Raw genomic sequence first — 21415 nt, forward strand, 5'->3', positions numbered from 1 at the left:
ATTAAGTATACAAATCAAAAGAAAGTGATTAATTTATCTTTAGAATAAAAACCTGTCACGTTCATGTTAAACATAATTACAACAGAAGCAAAGAAATAACATAACCACTCATCTTACCCATTTTAGAATTGCATACACACCTCTTCAATTAGCATATTGATACGAATTTAGCTATTCATCTTCGACTGCTTGCGGGCAGAAAGGTATTATTGCCACATCTGTATACATACGTACGTATAAGTGTAACACTTCGATTAAAGATAAATTACAAAGAAACTCTAGAAGTTTCAACTTAAAATAATGTAAGAATTTATTCTTAGATTTTTTTAAACGATTAAAATGTTTGTTTTTTTTTAAGTCGTGATTGTATTCAAGAAATTTACCGAAGCATACATGATAAACAACCGCAAACAGCAAACATGTCATTATATCACTCAGCGAGAACTCACTCTTTGTATTATTCTGATGTATGAATACAAAGAAGAATCTTAAACAAGGTCTTTTTTAAGAATAATAAATAAGAAGAAAAAAAACGATTACAATTGGATAATTATGATGGCAGAAGGAAATAATTTCCTGCTTTTTCTTAATTTTTAATTTGTTTTTAGTTACATCTCGGTGTGTAACGCACGCGATTTAGTAATCCGTGGCAACAAAGCAATAATTTAATTTTAATACGGGCGTGTCGGGGTATGAAATAACGTTTGTTTAATTTTCTTGCCTCTGCCATTATGAAAGTTCTAGCACAGCGCGGTGAGATTAAGCAAGCGTAACGAAGAGTGTATACGATTTGAAAGTATGATCAAAACCGATTTAATACTAAACGGAAGATTAGATTTGATTTTTTTATATAGATAAACTGCTTAATAATTTAAACTAAATATCTCTTAAAGTATTATTACATCTTTGCAGTAATGCTTAAGAAATATCATTTATTTCCTTAATTAAAATATATTATAGAGGTTTTATTTTAATTAAAAAAACTCATTATATTTAGAATAAGTCGTTTTATTTCTTGACTGATATCGTATATTTACAAAATATTTTAAACATGCAAGTCCATATTTATTTATATTTTTCTAACATAAGATGTTCTTATTGTGTATTGGCACTATTTACAACGACACAAGAATTGTTTCCGATTTTAATTTTTAGTACTAAAAACGTTTATATTAACAATGATATAAACTCTAGTACATACAAAAGAAATTATGATCTATTTTAAATCTTAGTTACAAAAAAAAAAAACATTTTTTTTAATAATTTTTTTGTTGATTATTTTGATAAACCCTGTCATCTTGATACCTAGAATCATCTCTATCATAAACCGAATTGGAGTCTTCTTCACTTCGCGAATAATCGATTTGAGGAATATAATATCTTAACCCGGATGAATAAACGATCCCAATTTGAGGAACAAAGTTTCTTTGATAAGTTTCTTGATTCTGTTGCGTAAAACCCTCATCGTTTCTCCTCAACCCAAAATTATCATTCTTCTTTTCCAATTCATACTCATATTCTTGTTTTTCAAAAACTTGCGGCCCCGTATAACCAGTTCCGAGTGATTTAATTTGTCGCTTCAACTCTTTCCTTCTATCGAATCTCCCTGTATATTTAATATCAACCGGAGTCCCCAATAACAAATTCGGATGCGGTTTATGCGAATAAATTTTTCGTCGATATTGGTGAGGAATTAAAGCTCGATAAGTTGCAGGGTTTGGAATATCATCGGGACGTTCAAAAACCGGAGCTGGAGCTGAATTTGCAACATCTATTCTTGAGGGGGGTGGTCTCAATGTCGTTGAACGTTGAATTGGAATTATCGGGCCTTGATTTGTTCCAAAAGAAACCATTATTGGTTTTGATGAGACGATTATAGCCAAGAAAGGGCACTGAAACAAAAAAATAAAATAAAAAGAATTAATTGAACAATTTTTAGAAATAATTTATGTTTTAATCTTATTTTATAAGGTATTACATAAGAGAAAGGCTTTCAAGTTGTTTATTCTAGTATGTAATCTATCGCGTTACCACGTGATATATGTTCTTCATTAATTTATGTAACAAACCGGAAAATAACGCACTATGAGATGATGTAGAAATGAACGTTTTTATTCTTTGTTTTTGAAATAGAAACGGTTTTTTAAAGCTTTCTAAATTAAGATAGAAGCCAAATATAAGATTATTATTATTTTATTTGGTAATTAAAAAAGTGTTCTTAATTAGTTACTGTTAATGAGTGATATTAAAAATATGAAATTGAATAGAACTTTCTCTGCTTTTGCCCACTTTTACCACCTCTAGATAATGTGGTTGATAACTTTATCTAATGGATAGTGTAAAAAATCGTCTTTTACCAAAACGGTAAAATCTAAGAGTACTACTACATCCAGGGAAGAGGTGTATAGCTCGTCGGCACGTTCGTGACGTCAGTGCTGAATGATAATTAAAACTAGAACTAATACTCGACCTAGAACTAGTAATATTCGGGTTTACTCGTGCGTCTGAAAAGGTATGTTATGTTTTACACATTTTAAACATATGTTTAACTACTCACGGAACACCTAATTGCGAGAGTGAAGGAAATATAAATGGAGACTATGGCTAGGATAAGGCCAGGCGCGCACTAGCGATTTAGTTGCGGCAACTTAAAAATCACCAAAATGAAATACACTGAGTTGGCAACTAAAAAATTACATCTTGCCCTATTTTCAAGGCGACTCAGCTGTTGCCGGGAATAATGCAACGTACACGTTTTAACCTGTACGCGCGCACTGGCGATTATTCGGTCAGTTGCTACCAGTTGCTTTCTTTCATTTCGACTTAAAATTGGTTATTCCACATAGGGTTTCATTTTAGCCAAATACTTTTGAATCAGCCTGTATATTGTATTGCCATTTTTATTTAAATTTTGTCATATTGCCAATGAACAGTTCCCTGAGGAGAGGTGAAATATTTTGCAAAATAGTCTCTAATGTGAATACCTCTAACGGTACCTCTTGTTCCAACGGGATACATGTTATCTAAATGACATTCGTACAAACTATCTTCGAAACAAACTCCATCGTGCTTCCTAATAAAATTGTGGAGAATGCAGCATGCTTTTATAATGATATCGGATAATTCAAGACTGGTATCTAATGGCCTATTCAGTATCCTCAATTTGCCAGCTAATATGCCAAACGAGCACTCCACCATTCTACGGGCTCTTGATCGCCTATAGTTAAAGACACGTTTCGTAACTGACAAATTTTTGCTAGGATATGGACGTAGAATATGTTCTGAAGTAGCAAATGCTTCATCGCCTAAAATTATAAACGGCATGACAGTTCCGGTTTCCTCATTTGGTAGCAGTGTTGGGCCTGGTATATTTAACTGTCCTTTTTCAAGTAAACTACCAAATTTTGATTTCTTAAAAATATTGGAATCACTTGCAGAACCATAGGCTCCAACTTCTATTGAAGTAAAACAGTAGTCGGAATTTGCTACTCCAAGCAACACAGTTGAAAAGAAACACTTATAGTTGAAGAATTCAGATCCACTGGAAGCAGGTTTTTTTATTTTAATATGTTTGCCGTCGATGGCTCCAATGCAGTTAGGAAAATTTGTTCGCTTGTCATCAGTATTTTTTGGTGGCATATATATAGACACTAAACATTCCCAAATAGCGATACATGTATCTCTCACAATTTCTCTTATTGTTGTTTGGCCAAGTAAATATTCAAAATGCAAAGAGGCGAAGCTGTTGCCTGTTGCCAAATATCTGTAAGAAACAATGTTATTATGGTAAACTTCATCTTGAACTGCAGTCAGTAAGATGTTAAAACTCGTATAACTCATTCTATAGTAACTGAAGAATTTCATGGGGTGGTCCTTCAATGTTTCAACAGTTTATAAAATTGACCATTAAACAGTCGCTGACTAATGAGGAGATGAACCCAAAAACGTCTGTTCTTCCTTTTTCTTCTTTTGATAATCAACGCACAGACACATGCTACATCAGTAGCGTCCATGTTGAAATTTAAGACTGCAGCAACTATCTAGTCGATAGTGCGCTGAGCGGAAATCTAATGGCAACTTTTTAATCGAGCGATTTTTAAGTTGGTCAACAATAAAGTCGCGAGTGCGCGCCTGGCCTAAAAGTGGGAGATAAGCTGAGCGACGTGTTTCGGACGACGAAGGGACTGAGGCAGGGATGTCCGCTGAGCCCAATTCTGTTTGCACTGTATACGGCGGACCTGGAGGATAGATTGGGGAAGGGGCAAATGGGAGGGTTGGTGGTGGGAGGTAGAAAGGTGCATATGTTAGCAGACGCGGATGACATCGTGGTCATGGCGAGAGAAGCGGCGGAGATGAAAGATATGATAAAGACATTGGAAAGATATTTTAGGGGGAAGGGGCTGGAAGTAAATGTGGGGAAGACAAGGATGATGAAGTTTTGTAAGGGGGGGGGGAGAAAAAGAACAGAAAACTGGAGATGGGAGGGAAAAGAGATCGAGGAGGTTAGGGAGTATACTTACTTGGGGTAGGTGTTCAGGGAGGACAACAGGGAGGGGTCGCATGTGATAGCTATGGCAAAAAAGGCGAATAAGGTGATGGGACAAGTATGGGGTTGGGGGAAGAGAGTCTTTGGAAGGAATGTGGCAGCGAGGAAGATTATGTTTGAAGGTCTGGTTAGCAGTGTGATGATGTATGGAGCAGAGGTATGGGGATGGAGAGAGCAGGCAATGCTGGAGGACGTGCAAGCTAGATACTGGAGATGGGTGCTTGGGGTGGCGAGAGAAACACCGAGGTATATAGTGAGGGAAGAGGTAAAGGTGGATAAAGTCAGAGTGGAGGGGGGCAGGAGAGCAGTGAAATATGAAGAAAGAATAGAAGGGAGGCCAAACTGCGGGATCTTGGGGGAGTGTTGGAGGGAAATTAGAGAGGGAAAGATTAAATATGGGAAAGGAGACAGAGACAACTATTATAGACGAGCGGGCTACTCGGTAACTGAGATAAATAGTAGACGAAGGGTGGGTAGGGAGATGTGGAGGGAGTTGAGAGATAGAGGGGAGGTATAACGAAAGGTACAGGGACATAATTACGGAGGGGCTACCTAGATACTTGTTATTGGAAGGAGATGAGGAAGGGAAGAAGTTGGTGGCTAGGTTCCGTTGTGGAAACGAGGAGAGAGCGGACAGATACTGGATGGCCGATGAGGAGAGGTAGTGTAGGCTATGCAGGGAGGAATGGGAAACGTTGGAACATATGTTGAATGGGTGCAGTGAGTTGAGGGAGGAGGAGATGGACTGAAGGCAGATCTTAGGAGAGGGGGGAGAGGGGAAACGATGGATGAGAATGGTTGTGGAGGTGAGGAGACAAAGGGATGGATGAGGGGAAGATTGGGCCGAGGAGCCGAGGGTATGGAAATGGTGGAAGAGGGTGGAAATAATATACTAATGACATATATTATATTAGGATGTATTAAGGGGAAAATTGTAATTATCAAAAACAATAAATGCTTATTAATTAACATATGTTTAACTATAATTATATAATATCTAAAGATAAATTCTAAATAAAAATCGTAATAAATCTTTAAATTTCATGTCAATCAATCAACTATTCAAAACTTTAACCTTGCCTCAAGCGGAAAAAACTTTTAATAAATACCTTCTTATGAATACTAATTGAAACGGTTAATTAACAGGATTTATCTTGATCTTCAACGACAACAAAGAAGACTTTAATACTATTTCTTTTACCTTAGGGGGATCCATTAAAGTATTAATCAGGGTGGGTAAAGTGGAATCTAGGTTAAAAAAATACAAAATGCGACATTGAAATATTTTATAATTCAAGGAAGAAACAACGTTCATTTTCAAGCTACTACTACAGCTGTTACCGTTGTTAGTCACCGGTTTCATAGTTAATAGAGATCACGACATTTAGTTAATCGATTGCTCGGGAATGTTTATTATCTCTCGAGCAATGACATTAGCAAAGCAATTTTTCGATTTAGATTGTTACTTTTTATTAAACTCAATATTTTTTATTATTACTTCTTATTTCTTACCCGGAGGCAAGGAATCGTAAATTATTTTGAAATGAAGAACGTTTTCAGTCGTTTTGGCCTTCAGATCGAAGCAGAATTTACGACGACAATCGCCTTTCTTATGTGAGCATTAAAAGATTTATGGGGTTAAAATGAAAACGAAATTCATTTTAAGCATTCTTTTTTTGAATAAAATGAATCAATTAAAATTATGCGTATTCTATAATTAGAATTGCACAAGAATTTTGCGTCATGACCACGAAGAACACTGTTTATGTGCATTCTTCATTTTCCATTGAGTTTAACTCTGCCAGCTCATGCATAACGCGTTTATGAGCAGTCAGCGATCTTAATAACTTTTATTAAGTAACGTGCGTTAAGAAAAGGTCATCATAATTAAAAAGTAATAATTAAAATATGATTGAAATCTGTACTACTTATTTACGTACATATTAGTACTAAACTACATTTAGTAACTTCTTATATACATATATGTATTTTGTGTCATCATAAGAAAACGTTAACAACTCCTTTTACCGCTCCACTTTTCACTTTCGTCCACAAGATTTCTGGCGCCTTAACCTTTACCAAAGTCGTTCTTAAAGATCTTTTTAAAAGTTGGTTTTTATTTGGTTAAAAAAAATGTTACGTATTCAATATGTCAAGGTTAACGATGAAAACACAAGTTTTCGGTTTCAAACATAAACAAAACTAAAAAAGAGACAACTGTAATAATAATTAATGTTTCGTAATTCGTTTTTGTGGTTGCCGTTTCTAATAAACAAGGAAGTAATTTGGAAAACTAAGAATGGAGATCGTGAATCGTAGGTTAAAGGTGAAATTCCCCATCCTTACGCTTTCATCCAGACAATAATAACGGCTTGGGACACGGTTTTCACGGTTTGTTAGGTTTCTTTAAGGCACGAGGGATCTCTTTTCTCTTACGAAAAAAGAAAGATTCGGTTTTCATTCACTTCGTTTGTGGTGTTTAAGATTCAATTTGCGTTTACAATGAATTATTTTATTGATACTTTTCTAGAAAGAAATAATTACTTTATTGACTAAATAGGAGAAGCGATAATTGCTAAATAATTACATTTTAATAATTTTTAATTGATTCCTAAGCAATTATAAAAAAATTGTTACACGTTTGTGAAATAAATAAAATTTATGAAACGAGTTTTGTGTCAAATTAAATGTCAAACGTTCTACTATAAAAATATATTAATTCAAGGGAAAATTAGAAAGAAAATATTAATGTCAGATTTTGAACATAATATGTAGTGTGTAAAAATGCGTAGAGTAAAAATGGTAACACTGCCATGGAGCACTTGGAGTTAGCTCCCAACCTTCTTGTCGCAGTCGAACTAGCTGAAAGTTCTTTAATTTGTACTCCAGCAATTTATAGCATATATCCCAGAGTCCAACCATGTCCAGAGGTATTTTGGCAATTTAACCGAACTCGACTTATAAAGCATGCCTCTATTTACCCTATGTTGGAGCTAGATCATGCATTCGTCCCTTATATTTAAGGAGATGTAATTCTCCAAAGTGCTAAACCACTCTACGCTAGTGGTACTCAACACGAATTGTACAGATACGTTGATGCGAGCACACTCAGCATAAACACATTTAAATACATTTCCTTCTACACATATACAGGGTGTCCCAATTTCGATGTCCGCATAGGCTATCTCCGAAACTAAAAGAGATAGAAAAAAAGTAGCTTACATGTCATGATCTCGTTTTTCGAGAAAATGCTAATGCCAAAAACTCCGAACAGCTATCGTCTTTTGTTTTCGCCCTATCGGCAAAAACTGAAAATTTTGCAAAAACGACAATCGCAAATATTTCACTTATTATCAAAGATGGTGTATTATAAATAAAACATTATATGGACAACTTTTTACGAAGAATTCAGTGGCGTAGGTAGAATTTTTTTCCCATCTTTTATTTTCGAGATTTTAGACGTAACTTTATTTTTTAAAATGGAAACCATAGTTGGCTATGACTTAAAATAATTTGTTATTTTCTTGTGATAACAAATATATATAGTTTGTGGGGTATATTTCTTATAGTTATTGAATAATTAACAAAAATTCATTTTGTTCCATCTAAATCTAATGTATGTATTTAAAAGTTAATGTTGCTATGGTGATAACCATACATACTATGATGGAATATAATGTATCAATTTTTTTTGTTCTTTCTAAAACTATTGTATGTATTTAAAACTTAATGTTGTTATGGTGATAACCATACCATGAGGGAAAGCATTGTTTCCAATTATTGGCAAAGTTTGTAGCAAGGACAGTAGAATCTAACAGGACTGCTACATCCATTGTATTTTTGTAGTCGACTATGGGTTGGTTGCCTGCACTCTACGTCACACTATTTGCCACGCCTGGTAGATAACTGTCTATGTTTTTAGAGGTTATATGATAGACATTAATACCTCTAAAAACATAAAACTTCAAAACTAATATGAATACGTCTAGGATATAACCTCTAAAAACACACAGCAAATGCATAGACGATAACAACAGCTGGGCGTGGAAAATGGTGTGACGTAGTTTGCGGGTAGGCTGTCACAACAATGGATGTAGCAGTCCTGTTAGATTTTATTGTCCTTGAGTTTGTAGTAGTATTTAAAAATTCACTAACAACTCTGGCATTATGTGCTTGTGCTCCGTTATATTGAAAATATATCATTTGAGACATATTTAGTGGCAAATTGTCGACTAAAGGCTCAATGTGCTGCCTTAATATATTGAGGTATTTCCCTGAGTTTAAGTTTTTATGGTAGATACTATATGCCAAAACTCTATTATCTAAAAAGGCACACCATACATTGAACCCCAATCATCTTTGAACACTCAGAGACTTCATCGGTCCAGATGACGTTTTGAACAAACAGCAGATTATTTAATTTTTCTAAATATCATCTACAAAATTCTAATCTTAGATTGACATCTCCGGCACGTAAATAATGAGTTAGCCCCGCTTTGTATGGTTTATACTTATTTTTCTTTCATATTCGGGAGCAGCGTCTTTTGGGTCAGACGTCTTGTTACAATTTCTCTTGCAGGTCATTTTGGTATGTTTTTGTATGTGGTTTGGGGAAGGACCAAATATCCATTAAATTTTCTGCTAACCGGCTGAAGGTTCGTACGTGCGGTTGTCTTCTTTCTGGATATCTTGTGAAATAAAATTCCGCGGCTAACGTCGCATTGTTATCTGATAACATATAGCATTCCATCATGTTACATTTTTCATAATTTTCGAAATTCATTGTAAAGTTTTATTCAGTTTTGTTATACTTTGACACTTAACACGCTGGTGCATAATGCCAGCACATAATGCCAGAGTTGATATCGAATTTTTAAATACAAACTTTGGCAATTATTTGATACATTATGTTCCATCATAGTATGTATGGTTATCACCATAGCAACATTAACTTTTAAATACATACATTAGATTTAGACGGAACAAAATGAATTTTTGTTAATTATTCAATAATTTTTCGTAAAAAGTAGCCCATATAATGTTTTATTTATAATACTCCATCTTTCATAATAAGTGAGATATTTGCGAATGTCGTTTTCGCAAAATTTTCAGTTTTTGCCGATAGGGCGAAAACAAAAGACGATAGCTGTTCGGAGTTTTCGGCATTAGCATTTTCTCGAAAAACGAGATCATGACATGTAAGCTACTTTTTTTCTATCTCTTTTAGTTTCGGTGATAGCCTATGCGGACGTCGAAATTGGGACACCCTGTACATTTTCCGTCTAGCTTCAATCTTCTACAGTTTGGTTTTATTGCTTCTGGTTCAAGTTGACTTATTTCTTGATTCTGGATTTAGTTTTGCATCTTTGTGGCATTTTCTACATTCTGTATTGTAACAAAGTTCTACAATCTGTCTTCATCGATGTTTTAGTTTCATTGTGCTTTCTTTCTTTCTGACTTTAGTTCGCCTCTATCTGACATGTTCTCGCCTGTTTCCTGGTTCTTTCCATCATTTCTAATTTCTACTGCTTTCTTCAATTTTTGATTTCCTAGTATCCAGCCTCCATTTTCTTTCTGAATTCGTCATAATTTTTTCTGGGTCCTTCCTTTCTTCTTCTTCTGTTTATTCCCAACAAGCGAATTCTAACTTAATGTATCCTCTAGAATTCCTTTTAGGAATAAGATAACGTCTTAATCTGATGTCATTTTCCATTTCTTAAATTTGAATAAACTAATAGAACAAGGTAAACAATCTCGTAATTAGTTTCAAGATTAATACTGAAATTGAGAAATAGACAAGAAATGAAAATGTTCTATTTCAATTTTCAATAAATGAACTAATAAATCATATCTGATAAATGTGGAATTAAAAAATTCTAAAATCTTGCGAGATCATCTGGAATGTAGATAGAGGCCTATTAATTTGTTTACGCAACCGGTTTGGAATAAATAAAAGAACCTGAAATGCGCTCGCAATTCCATATTCGACGTTGTCTTCATTAATCTGAAACATCTAATAAATGCAAATAGTTTCGGGGCATTATTACAAATTGCTTTTCTCTTCTTCTAATACTCTCTTGTTGGCTCCGGTTAACCACCGCAAAGCTATTAATTTACTGTTGCGTCTCTACAATAGGAAAAATTCGAACGTAATGCTACCTTAAAGATCGACAAAGATGGGTTTCGAAACGATTAGAAAACTCAATAGAACGAACAATAAACTTCTCTCTTTCATAAAACAACAAAATTAACTAATATTTAAATTAATGTCTGTAATGATAATTAATTTATTATATGGATTAAATAAAATTAAAAAAATATATTACTTAACTTGTTTGTAACAACAAAACCGTTACATGTACAAATTGGCGAGAAATCGTGTAATAAACGTTTACAATGTATCTGAAAAGTGAAAGATGCCCCATATTTTTTTTTCTTTCGATTTTAACGTTTTAACGTTATGATGTTAGTTTAATCGGTATTAAAGTCCGTATACAGTTTGTAAAAGTGGTTTATGGCAAACTCGTGCGAAAGAATCGGAAAAATTTAGAAAGAATTAGAACGTAGGTGGAATTACATCACGAAAAGATGTTTTGTTTAAAAATTTTGTTTAATTGAATTCAATTTATTTTAAAAGAATTAAATGAACTAATTTGAATGATTTCGAAAGAATCATTTTGATTATCTGATGAAAGTATAGAAACTAAAAAGGAAACAAAACGATTTGTTGTTGGGCATCTAAGTAACACGAATGCTCAGAGAGGTGTAACAATTGAGTAGTCCAGGAAATTAATTAACTTACATAACATTAAACGTCTGTCAATAATTACACCATTTATAAACTTTACCTTTCTTCGCAAGCGACATCTTTTTCATTCCTCCAAGTACAAAGTCATTTTTACTTGGAATCTGCTTTCACGTCAACCATGACCTCGACAATGTTTCGTTTACCGTCGCCAAAAGAAAGAAACAGGAAATAAACTCGTCCGTACAAACGAAGAAATCGGAAGAAGGAATCAAGATTTATGCGGATGTTATGGTTTAGTAGCGCACGGAGAAAGTTCTTTCATTTGATTAAAACATGCTAGAACTCAACGGTTACGTCAACGATTAATGCAATTATTTAATTTTTTTATATGGGATGAAATCTAAATTAAATCTTAATAACTAATCTTGATAATTAATAAAAATGCACATTTTTGATTGATGAGAAAAGCTTAAGAAAACGATTCGTCACACATAGCTTGGGAACAATCAAATAAACACATTGAGGACAACACCTACGTGAAAATTAGTTTCAAATAGGAGTTGTTATCCTTGTTGACGAATTATGTTTGCCAAACCTTAATAATTACGATACAAAATTTTATAACTCCAAAATGACTTTTTCTATTTCAAGAAGATACTAAGTAAGTTGGTAAGGAATGTCATCGGTTTGAAACAAAAAGAAATTACACTAATTAAAATCTTATCGATAATGATCGGTGTGAGTTAATTTTATGAATCAATTTTTCCTTTTTCTCACGTACACGAATAACGGTACATAAAACGGAAAATTGTCAAGAAACCCACTCGAACAACGCACGAACAAGTAAAGAAATAATGGAATGCGATTAGAGAATCGTTACAGTTATTTAATGGATGCATTGTTCTTGCGCAAGAGGAAAGGTCGAGAATAAGAAAATTTCTTGAATCGTTTGGCCAAGAAGGCAATCGAAGGTTCCGTGTCAGGGATAAATGTACTAAATCGGACGTGATTTATTTTTCGCCTCATTTAGAATCATTTTTCTTCTACATTTGTATTAAAATTTATTACGAAAGTACTTTCTTCATGTTTTCATTTTCAAACCGCAATTCGATCTTGAAGTCAAACCGTTCTCCGCCTTCAATTAACGTTTTTCCAATGAAGGTGAAATTGACTGACAGCAATCGGAGTTTAATTACCGCTCTTTTTTCTCTTTTCTTCAGGAAATCTACTAAGTAATATAGGAAATCGTGCGGTAACTCGTTTAACCAATAACTTAAATAACATCATCGGTTTTATACTACAGTAAAACTTCGATATAACGGAAAATTTTAAAATTGCACAAACTGTTTGAAGGAATATTTTTAATGCACACAAATTCGAACAGCTATCCACAACGTTGTTATTGGTCTAGAACTAGAAACTTTTGCTTTAGCCGTCTTAAGAAACGAAAATTAGATGAAATCGTGGTTTTACATCTTGTTGGTGGAGCTCGGATTTAAAAAAAAAAGTTTTTGTATAAATTCTAGCAAACTTTATTCTTAACAATGTTGCTGTTTTACTGTGTATAAAATGAAAAGAAATTAATAACAATTTTTTATTTAATCTATTTTTATACGATTGTGTAAAATAAACAATTAATTTATTTGCAAATCACGTATTTGTCGTTACATAAAAACCTTTTCACACAAATAAACATACAACGACCGTCAACTAAACGTAAAAGCTTCAATGTGAATACATACCATCATACAAGAGAGTGAACATCGTTGTCAAGGTAAAAATAGAAATCTGCACGATGGAACACGTGCAAAATGTTTAATCGGTTGTTTTCTTTTGTAATGATTCGACAATTAATTTATATATATATATATATATATATATATATATATTAATATATATTAATTAATATAACGACAAATTTGAAAAAGATTTTTATATCAAAATAAAGCATAAAAAAAATTTAAACTTACCAAAATCAAACTGATAATAACTATTCTACACATTTTTCAAAAAAATTAATCCTTTAATATTCAAAACAACGGAGATAAACAAAAGTGAAATCAAAAAACAAAATTAATCCCAAAGCACACTATATCAAAAATAACAAAAACACTTTCAATCACGATTATTCTTTTAATTGTCATTCAAAAATTGTCTTTTTTTTTTGAACGATTCCGATATTTTTCTTGAAACTTTAAAGATAGATGTCGCGCGTTCGCGTATATATAAATATTTTAATTTGAAAATTTGACGATTTAATTGTTTGTGGAAGCTGTATTCATCGGTGTTCTTGTAGTGGTGTGCGCATCGCGACTGGCGATTGCCAAATAACCTATCTTCTCGACGGTGGCTAACTCTTCATTATTTTGCAACCAACGAGCAGATAGCACGGCAGCCAACGCTCGTCGTCGTCGGCGGCGATCACAAGAACTATAAGTGGAACGATTGTTATTATCGTTACAATTGTTATTGCGGTTGTTAACGACTAAATAATGCGAACTAAAAAATAAATTAAAAAAAAAATAAGTGGATTTATTATCTTTGTTTTTTTTTTCTTAATTTTTATGATTGATTTATTATGATTTATAAAGTTAAAAAGGATTTTTTTGGTGTTTTTATTTTAAACTTCGCCCAGTTAGTGACAAAACTGGTTTATCAATGGTGATTTTTTTTTAAATGTCACAAACCCAAAACAAGATCTGGACACTGGATGACCTAGAAAGGATTTTCGTTCTTTTAGACCACATGTTCCTGAAAATTATAATTAATCTTTGTTTTGGGTAATTTTAATTTTCATATATTATTTCGAAATCAAATTTAAAATTTCTAAAGTTTATCGATTTCATTGATATTAAACAAAAACTTCGGTTTTGAAAGTTTAGACTCGATACATTTCGTGGAATTAGGGAAACACATAGTTAATTAAGTACATGTATAGTATTTTGATTATAACAAGAGAATGCGAAAGTGAAACTGCTCGATTCAAAATCTCTTTCAAATTCTCCTAAAACACCAAGATATACGAAAGGAAGATACACGAAAATAACACAAAAATTACACTTTTTTTTAGGTGGTCATAACTGGTAAACGCTGTACAGGGTGGTTCAAATTCGATGTCCGAATAGGCTAACTCGGAAACTATAAGAGTTAGAAAAAAAGTAGCTTACATGTCATGATCTCGTTTTTCGAGAAACTGCTAATGCCGAAAACCTTATAGCGCTACCGTCTTTTGTTTTTCCCCTAGAGACCAAAATTGAAAATATCGTAAAACCAATAAGTGCAATTATCTTGGTTATTATTATAGGTGGAGTATTATAACTACGACATTATATGGACACTTTTTTACAGAGAATTTCATGACGTAGTCAAAAAAAATTTTTCGGTTTTAGATTTTGAGATATCATGAGAATTTTCGTTTTTTTAAATGGAAACAACCACTGATTATTCGCTTATTAAATTAGTTATTTTTTTCTGATTACAAAAATATAGGGTTCGATAGGTCTATTTCTTATTATTTTAGAATAAAGCTAAAAATAAACTTTTTTATAAAATTTCCATCTAGTGTCGGCGAGGAAATTAAATTTACAGTTTCCTGTAAGTTGCGGGGCGGTAGGTAAAATCTAAAAAGTTAACAATTAAATACGAAGATAACTTCTGGTATTTAAAAACAAATAATTTTTTAATATGTAACATTCTAACATGTCAAACTTTTCAAAATTTACGTAATTGATCTTAAAAACAGGATTTTTAAAGTGACACTTCAGAAAATTTTTGAATACAAACAAATGTTGCTATGTTTATTTGAATTAAAAAAAAAACATGAGCGCCATCTATCGATAATTTATTAAGTAATTTAAAAATAATATTAAATCGTAATAAAAAATGTGAAATAATGCAATCTATTCCAATTTTTGTGTAAAACATATATAAATTAAACAGTTCAACAAATATATTTGTTTCAAATATCAGAAATATGTTTTTTTAATTTTTAGTTATAGAACCGTAATTTACAGGAAACTGTAAATTTAATTTCTTCGATGACACTAAAAGAAAAGTTTATTTTTAGTTTTATTCTAAAACAATAAGAAATAGACCTGTCAAACCCTATATTTTTGTAATCAGAAAAAAATAACGAATTTATTAAGCGAATAATCAGTGGTTGTTTCCATTTAAAAAAACGAAAATTGTGATAATATCTCAAAATCTAAAACCGACAAAATTTTTTTGACTACGTCATCAAATTCTCTGTAAAAAAGTGTCCATATAATGTCTTAGTTATAATACTCCACCTATAATAATAACCAAGATAATTACATTTCCGGGTTTTACGATATTTTCAATTTTGGCCTCTAGCGGAAAAACAAAAGACGATAGCGCTATGAGGTTTTCGGCATTAGCAGTTTCTCGAAAAACGAGATCATGACATGTCAGCTACTTTTCTTCTAACTCTTATAGTTTTCGAGTTAGCCTATTCGGACATCGAATTTGAACCATCCTGTACAGGTGTCCCAATTTCGATGTCCGCATAGGCTATCTCCGAAACTAAAAGAGATAGAAAAAAAGTAGCTTACATATCATGATCTCGTTTTTCGAGAAAATGTTAATGCCGAAAACTCCGAACAGCTATCGTCTTTTGTTTTCGCCCTATCGGCAAAAACTGAAAATTTTGCGAAAACGACATTCGCAAATATCTCACTTATTATCAAAGGTGGAGTATTATAAATAAAACATTATATGGGCTACTTTTTACGAAGAATTCAGTGGCGTAGGTAGAATTTTTTTCCCATCTTTTATTTTCGAGATTTTAGACGTAACTTTATTTTTTTAAATGGAAACCATAGTTGGCTATGACTTAAAATAATTTGTTATTTTCTTCTGATAACAAATATATATAGTTTGTGGGGTATATTTCTTATAGTTATTGAATAATTAACAAAAATTCATTTTGTTCCATCTAAATCTAATGTATGTATTTAAAAGTTAATGTTGCTATGGTGATAACCATACATACTATGATGGAACATAATGTATCAAATAATTGCCAAAGTTTGTATTTAAAAATTCGATATCAACTCTGGCATTATGTGCTGGCATTATGCACCAGCGTGTTAAGTGTCAAAGTATTACAAAACTGAATAAAACTTTATAATGAATTTCGAAAATTATGAAAAATGTAACATGATGGAATGCTATATGTTATCAGATAAGAATGCGACGTTAGCCGCGGAATTTTATTTCACAAGATATCCAGAAAGAAGACAACCGCACGTAAGAACCTTCAGCCGGTTAGCAGAAAATTTTATGGATATTTGGTCCTTCCCCAAACCACATACAAAAACATACCAAAATGACCTGCAAGAGAAATTGCAACAAGACGTCTCACCCAAAAGCCGCTGCTCCCGAATATGAAAGAAAAATAAGTATAAACCATACAAAGCGGGGCTAACTCATTATTTACGTGCCGGAGATGTCAATCTAAGATTAAAATGTTGTAGATGATATTTAGAAAAATTAAATAATCTGCTGTTTGTTCAAAACGTCATCTGGACCGATGAAGTCTCTGAGTGTTCAAAGAAGATTGGGGTTCAATGTATGGTGTGCCCTTTTAGATAATAGAGTTTTGGCATATAGTATCTACCATAAAAACTTAAACTCAGGGAAATACCTCAATATATTAAGGCAGCACATTGAGCCTTTAGTCGACAATTTGCCACTAAATATGTCTCAAATGATATATTTTCAATATAACGGAGCACAAGCACATAATGCCAGAGTTGTTAGTGAATTTTTAAATACTACTACAAACTCAAGGACAATAAAATCTAACAGGACTGCTACATCCATTGTTGTGACAGCCTACCCGCAAACTACGTCACACCATTTTCCACGCCCAGCTGTTGTTATGGTCTATGCGTTTGCTGTGTGTTTTTAGAGGTTATATCCTAGACGTATTCATATTAGTTTTGAAGTTTTATGTTTTTAGAGGTATTAATGTCTATCATATAACCTCTAAAAACATAGACAGTTATCTACCAGGCGTGGCAAATAGTGTGACGTAGAGTGCAGGCAACCAACCCATAGTCGACTACAAAAATACAATGGATGTAGCAGTCCTGTTAGATTCTACTGTCCTTGCTACAAACTTTGCCAATAATTGGAAACAATGCTTTCCCTCATGGTATGGTTATCACCATAACAACATTAAGTTTTAAATACATACAATAGTTTTAGAAAAAACAAAAAAAATTGATACATTATATTCCATCATAGTTTGTATGGTTATCACCATAGCAACGTTAACTTTTAAATACATACATTAGATTTAGATGGAACAAAATGAATTTTTGTTAATTATTCAATAACTATAAGAAATATACCCCACAAACTATGTATATTTGTTATCACAAGAAAATAACAAATTATTTTAAGTCATAGCCAACTATGGTTTCCATTTAAAAAAATAAAGTTACGTCTAAAATCTCGAAAATAAAAGATGGGAAAAAAATTCTACCTACGCCACTGAATTCTTCGTAAAAAGTTGCCCATATAATGTTTTATTTATAATACTCCATCTTTGATAATAAGTGAGATATTCGCGATTGTCGTTTTCGCAAAATTTTCAGGTTTTGCCGATAGGGCGAAAACAAAAGACGATAGCTGTTCGGAGTTTTCGGCATTAGCATTTTCTCGAAAAACGAGATCATGACAAGTAAGCTACTTTTTATCTATCTCTTTTAGTTTCGGAGATAGCCTATGCGGACATCGAAATTGGGACACCCTGTACTCGATTATCACGATCTATTCGTCATAGTTTCTCCTATGCCCAATCTCAATTCTTTCCCGTTAACCTCGTATAGCCCTTAAAATGACACCATGACCCATGACAAGAAAAAATTAATTTGGTTAATCTAAGAACGGCATATCAGAAAAAAAATTTTAAAATAAAAGTTATAGCAAACTTTATTCTTAACAATATTGGTCTTTTACACTTTTACTCTCAGATGCATAAATTTCGAGAAAAATTCGAAAAGGTGAAAATTTGCTGAAATCGTCGTTTTACATATTGTTTTTGGTACAGCATGGGATCCGTAACGTTTTAGAAAAAAAGCTTTAGTATAAAAGTTGTAGCTAACCGTATTCTTAACAATATTGCTCTTTTACACTTTTGCTCTCAGATGCATAAATATGGAGAAAACCAGGATTTTGTACCGCAACTCCGTAAATGTATCGTAGATAGAATTTCGCAATAATGCAATGTTTTATTTGAAAATCCTTGATTATATCTTCTTCAAACGAATAAAAAGTTATAAACAATATATAACTTTGTGAATCATCTTCATAAAAATAGATGCCATCTTTGTTCTTGTGTTATACAGGATGTTTTAAATGTAAAAATGACATTGAATAAGTCATGGTCAATTGAAAGTTAAATTATTATTATGTTTTTTTTTTTATAATTTATAATAATGATAAATAAGGAAATCTTAAATAACCGGAACAAAATAATTTTTTAATCTTGTTTAATTTAATAAAATATATTGAAATTTTCCTGGTAATAATAAGACATTTTTTAAACATCTCAAGACAATTATTAATTGCACATTCAAAGCGAGTTAATTAACCTTCGCGTGGTGTAAAGAACAATACATAGGAAATTATTAATTAACTTCCGTTCTTGTTTTCCAATTTAAACATTAAAATTAATATATTTATGAATAATAAATATAAAGTTTTATTGACACGGTAATAAGAGTTTTACAAGATGAAATTATTTGCAATTTGATTTCATACCATAGAGTTTAACTCGTCTTCGATATTGAAATGTCAAGTTTATGAAATTTTACCCGATTTAATCTGTTGGCATTTGAATGGTAATCGTGACGCCTTCAGGACTCGAATTAGAAATTAGAAGAAGCATCTTTGGGGCGCGGACAATTTTTTTAATCATCTAATTTCGATTACTTGCCCGACACGATTCATAAATTAAATATGAAACACAAAAATAATCGAACGAATACCTTACAAAAACTGTTACATGACTCTTGTATAAATGAGGATACGTTGAATTATTTATTATAGAAAGTTTATTTTCGGCAACGCGGCGAAAATTGCATCAAGTTCCAAGAACTGTATTCAAGTACAATTTATTATTTACAGTGTCACTGACAAGATGATATTCGAACAATTTCATTCGTATCGATTCGTTACGAACAATTTCACTCCAATTACGCAATTTTTTTTTTTTCGAGTCATTCAATTGATGCGGATTAATTTCAATCACAACAATTTCGAGTTGAGTATATTTCCAGAGAGATAGTCAACGCTATTTAGACCTATCTAATAATTGAAAAGTAATGAGCAATTAATTCAAAACCATTTGGGGACCTCATGATGTGTAATACCATCTTATCAATTTTACTTTCACTACATCCTGTTCCGCAAGGTAATAACGATTATGGTATATGGTGATTCTTTAGGTATCATTGTTATTTATTATGAATGAAACGTAATCAATATTTGGAATAATTAAAGAATAAATTGTTCTCTAATTATAGTCGATTTAGTTTAAATTAAAAATTAATTAATAGCACGAGCGTTCACACGTGCATAAACAACGAGCCGAAGACGGTGTCATTCCGAGGGCTGTATAAACTTAGCGGGAGAGAATTGAAATCGAGCATTTTGTGATTTCGATAGAAGACACTATGACGAATCGAGTGACGTATAGATTTTGATCATCGGGTACATCGTTTACGAGTTATCACCACTTAAAGAAGGTCAATTTTGTGTTATTTTCGTGTATCTTCGCATTATTTTGACGTTTTAGCGAAATTCGAAAGAGTTTTCAAATCGGGCATTTCCACTTTCGTATTGGCCAAAGATTAAGCTTTCGAATGAGACATTGTTTATCGAAATCGGTTCACTGGTTCTCATGTTATAATTAAAATACTATACATGTAAAATTCTGTTTAATTGGGGGCTAACTTCACATAGGTGTCATTATGAATAATTGAAGGGGTCGGGAGAAAAAAGTGCCAAGCATCATGTTTGTTGTTTTGAGATATAGCAAGTTGAAAGTTTGGCTAAATCCATAAATAACATTTTAGTGCAGACAACAAACCAAAGTTTTTTAATACAAAGGTCATGTATCTATATACCGTTAAAAGTGAAGATGTAGGTAAAAAAAACGCTATTATAAGATAAAAATGGTTGTATAGAAAAATATGCACTGAATAATGTTGCTTGGCATTTTTTCCCCAAAAATAAAAGACATTAGGTTTGTTTGTACTTTTATTAAAACACACACTGTCATCGACAAAAAATACTCTTAACCAAAAAGGTACTTTTCAAATAGGTCTATATTACCACAACATCTTCCTTTTGGTCGTCTACTTCAGCGGAAGACTGTAGGCCATTGTAATATCCATGGTAGATGGGAGGAATGTATTGCATCAAGGATTTGACATCATCTAATTTTTTTTTATTGATTTTGTTGGGCGCATTTCTTTTTAAATGTAGTGCTACTCCTTCCACGTTTCTTTAGGTTCAACACTAAAAACTCTTCGTTCATCAAGTGTTTGAGTTTCATTTGAAAAGGTTCTTCGCTGTCAAATTTAAAGCAAATAGCTTTGGAAAATCGTGGAGGAGTAACACCATCTGTACAAAACTTGCTTTTTGTGTTAAAGTAGGTCTCTTGCACCCTAGACAAATCGAGGAAATCCTCACTCATCATGCATGTTACAATGAAGTTCAGTGTTTTGTTCCACACTTTGCTACTATCTCTCTCCATTGCCCAGGACTGTACACATTTTGGCAGTGCTTGGTATGATACTTTTCTATTTTTGAAAAAAAGTCACGGTCTGATGGAAGATAAGTATGACCAGTTATCAGGAAGTAATGTTCTATTGTTTCAAAACGTTTACTAGCTACAAGGTGTGACCAAAGCGACATTATGTTCCAATTTTTATTTTGTCCTCCGCAGTTGTCGGTAAATATTACCAACTTCTTTGCGTGGACATTTGCTACTAATAAGTACTTTACAATACAGCTTCCTATTTCATCACTACCCTTTTTTCCAACTGATTCATCCCACATGAACATAAAACCTTGTCCAGAAGTGC

The 21415-nt window shown here is 32.6% G+C and overlaps 2 protein-coding genes across 2 annotated transcripts; both read right to left on the reverse strand.

Moving 5' to 3' along the window:
* Positions 1-987: 987 nt before the first annotated feature.
* On the reverse strand, positions 988-13652 carry LOC139429950 (uncharacterized). The gene is made up of 2 exons (XM_071196416.1): positions 13265-13652; positions 988-1892 (listed from the first exon to the last, which is right to left on the reverse strand). The coding sequence occupies exons 1-2, from the start codon at positions 13295-13297 to the stop codon at positions 1257-1259; spliced, it is 669 nt and encodes a 222-aa protein (XP_071052517.1). The 5' UTR covers positions 13298-13652; the 3' UTR covers positions 988-1256.
* Positions 1899-13152, reverse strand: LOC139429949 (uncharacterized). Its single transcript, XM_071196415.1, has 2 exons — positions 2558-13152; positions 1899-2504 (listed from the first exon to the last, which is right to left on the reverse strand). Exon 1 carries the CDS (start codon positions 3862-3864, stop codon positions 2905-2907), a length of 960 nt encoding a protein of 319 aa, XP_071052516.1. The 5' UTR covers positions 3865-13152; the 3' UTR covers positions 1899-2504; positions 2558-2904.
* Positions 13653-21415: the final 7763 nt, after the last annotated feature.

The sequence above is a fragment of the Onthophagus taurus genome, chromosome 6 (genome assembly GCF_036711975.1).
Source record: "Onthophagus taurus isolate NC chromosome 6, IU_Otau_3.0, whole genome shotgun sequence".
In the NCBI taxonomy this organism is placed as follows: domain Eukaryota; kingdom Metazoa; phylum Arthropoda; class Insecta; order Coleoptera; family Scarabaeidae; genus Onthophagus; species Onthophagus taurus.

What these genes read in the sequence shown, in the direction of transcription:
- LOC139429950 (XM_071196416.1), bottom strand. Translation starts at nt 13,297, where the DNA reads ATGTGTAGAATAGTTATTATCAGTTTGATTTTG. An exon ending in TTATTATCAGTTTGATTTTG is followed by an intron (nt 1,893 to 13,264) that starts GTAAGTTTAAAT and finishes TTTTTGTTTCAG; the next exon opens with TGCCCTTTCTTGGCTATAAT.
- LOC139429949 (XM_071196415.1), bottom strand. Translation starts at nt 3,864, where the DNA reads ATGAAATTCTTCAGTTACTATAGAATGAGTTATACGAGTTTTAACATC.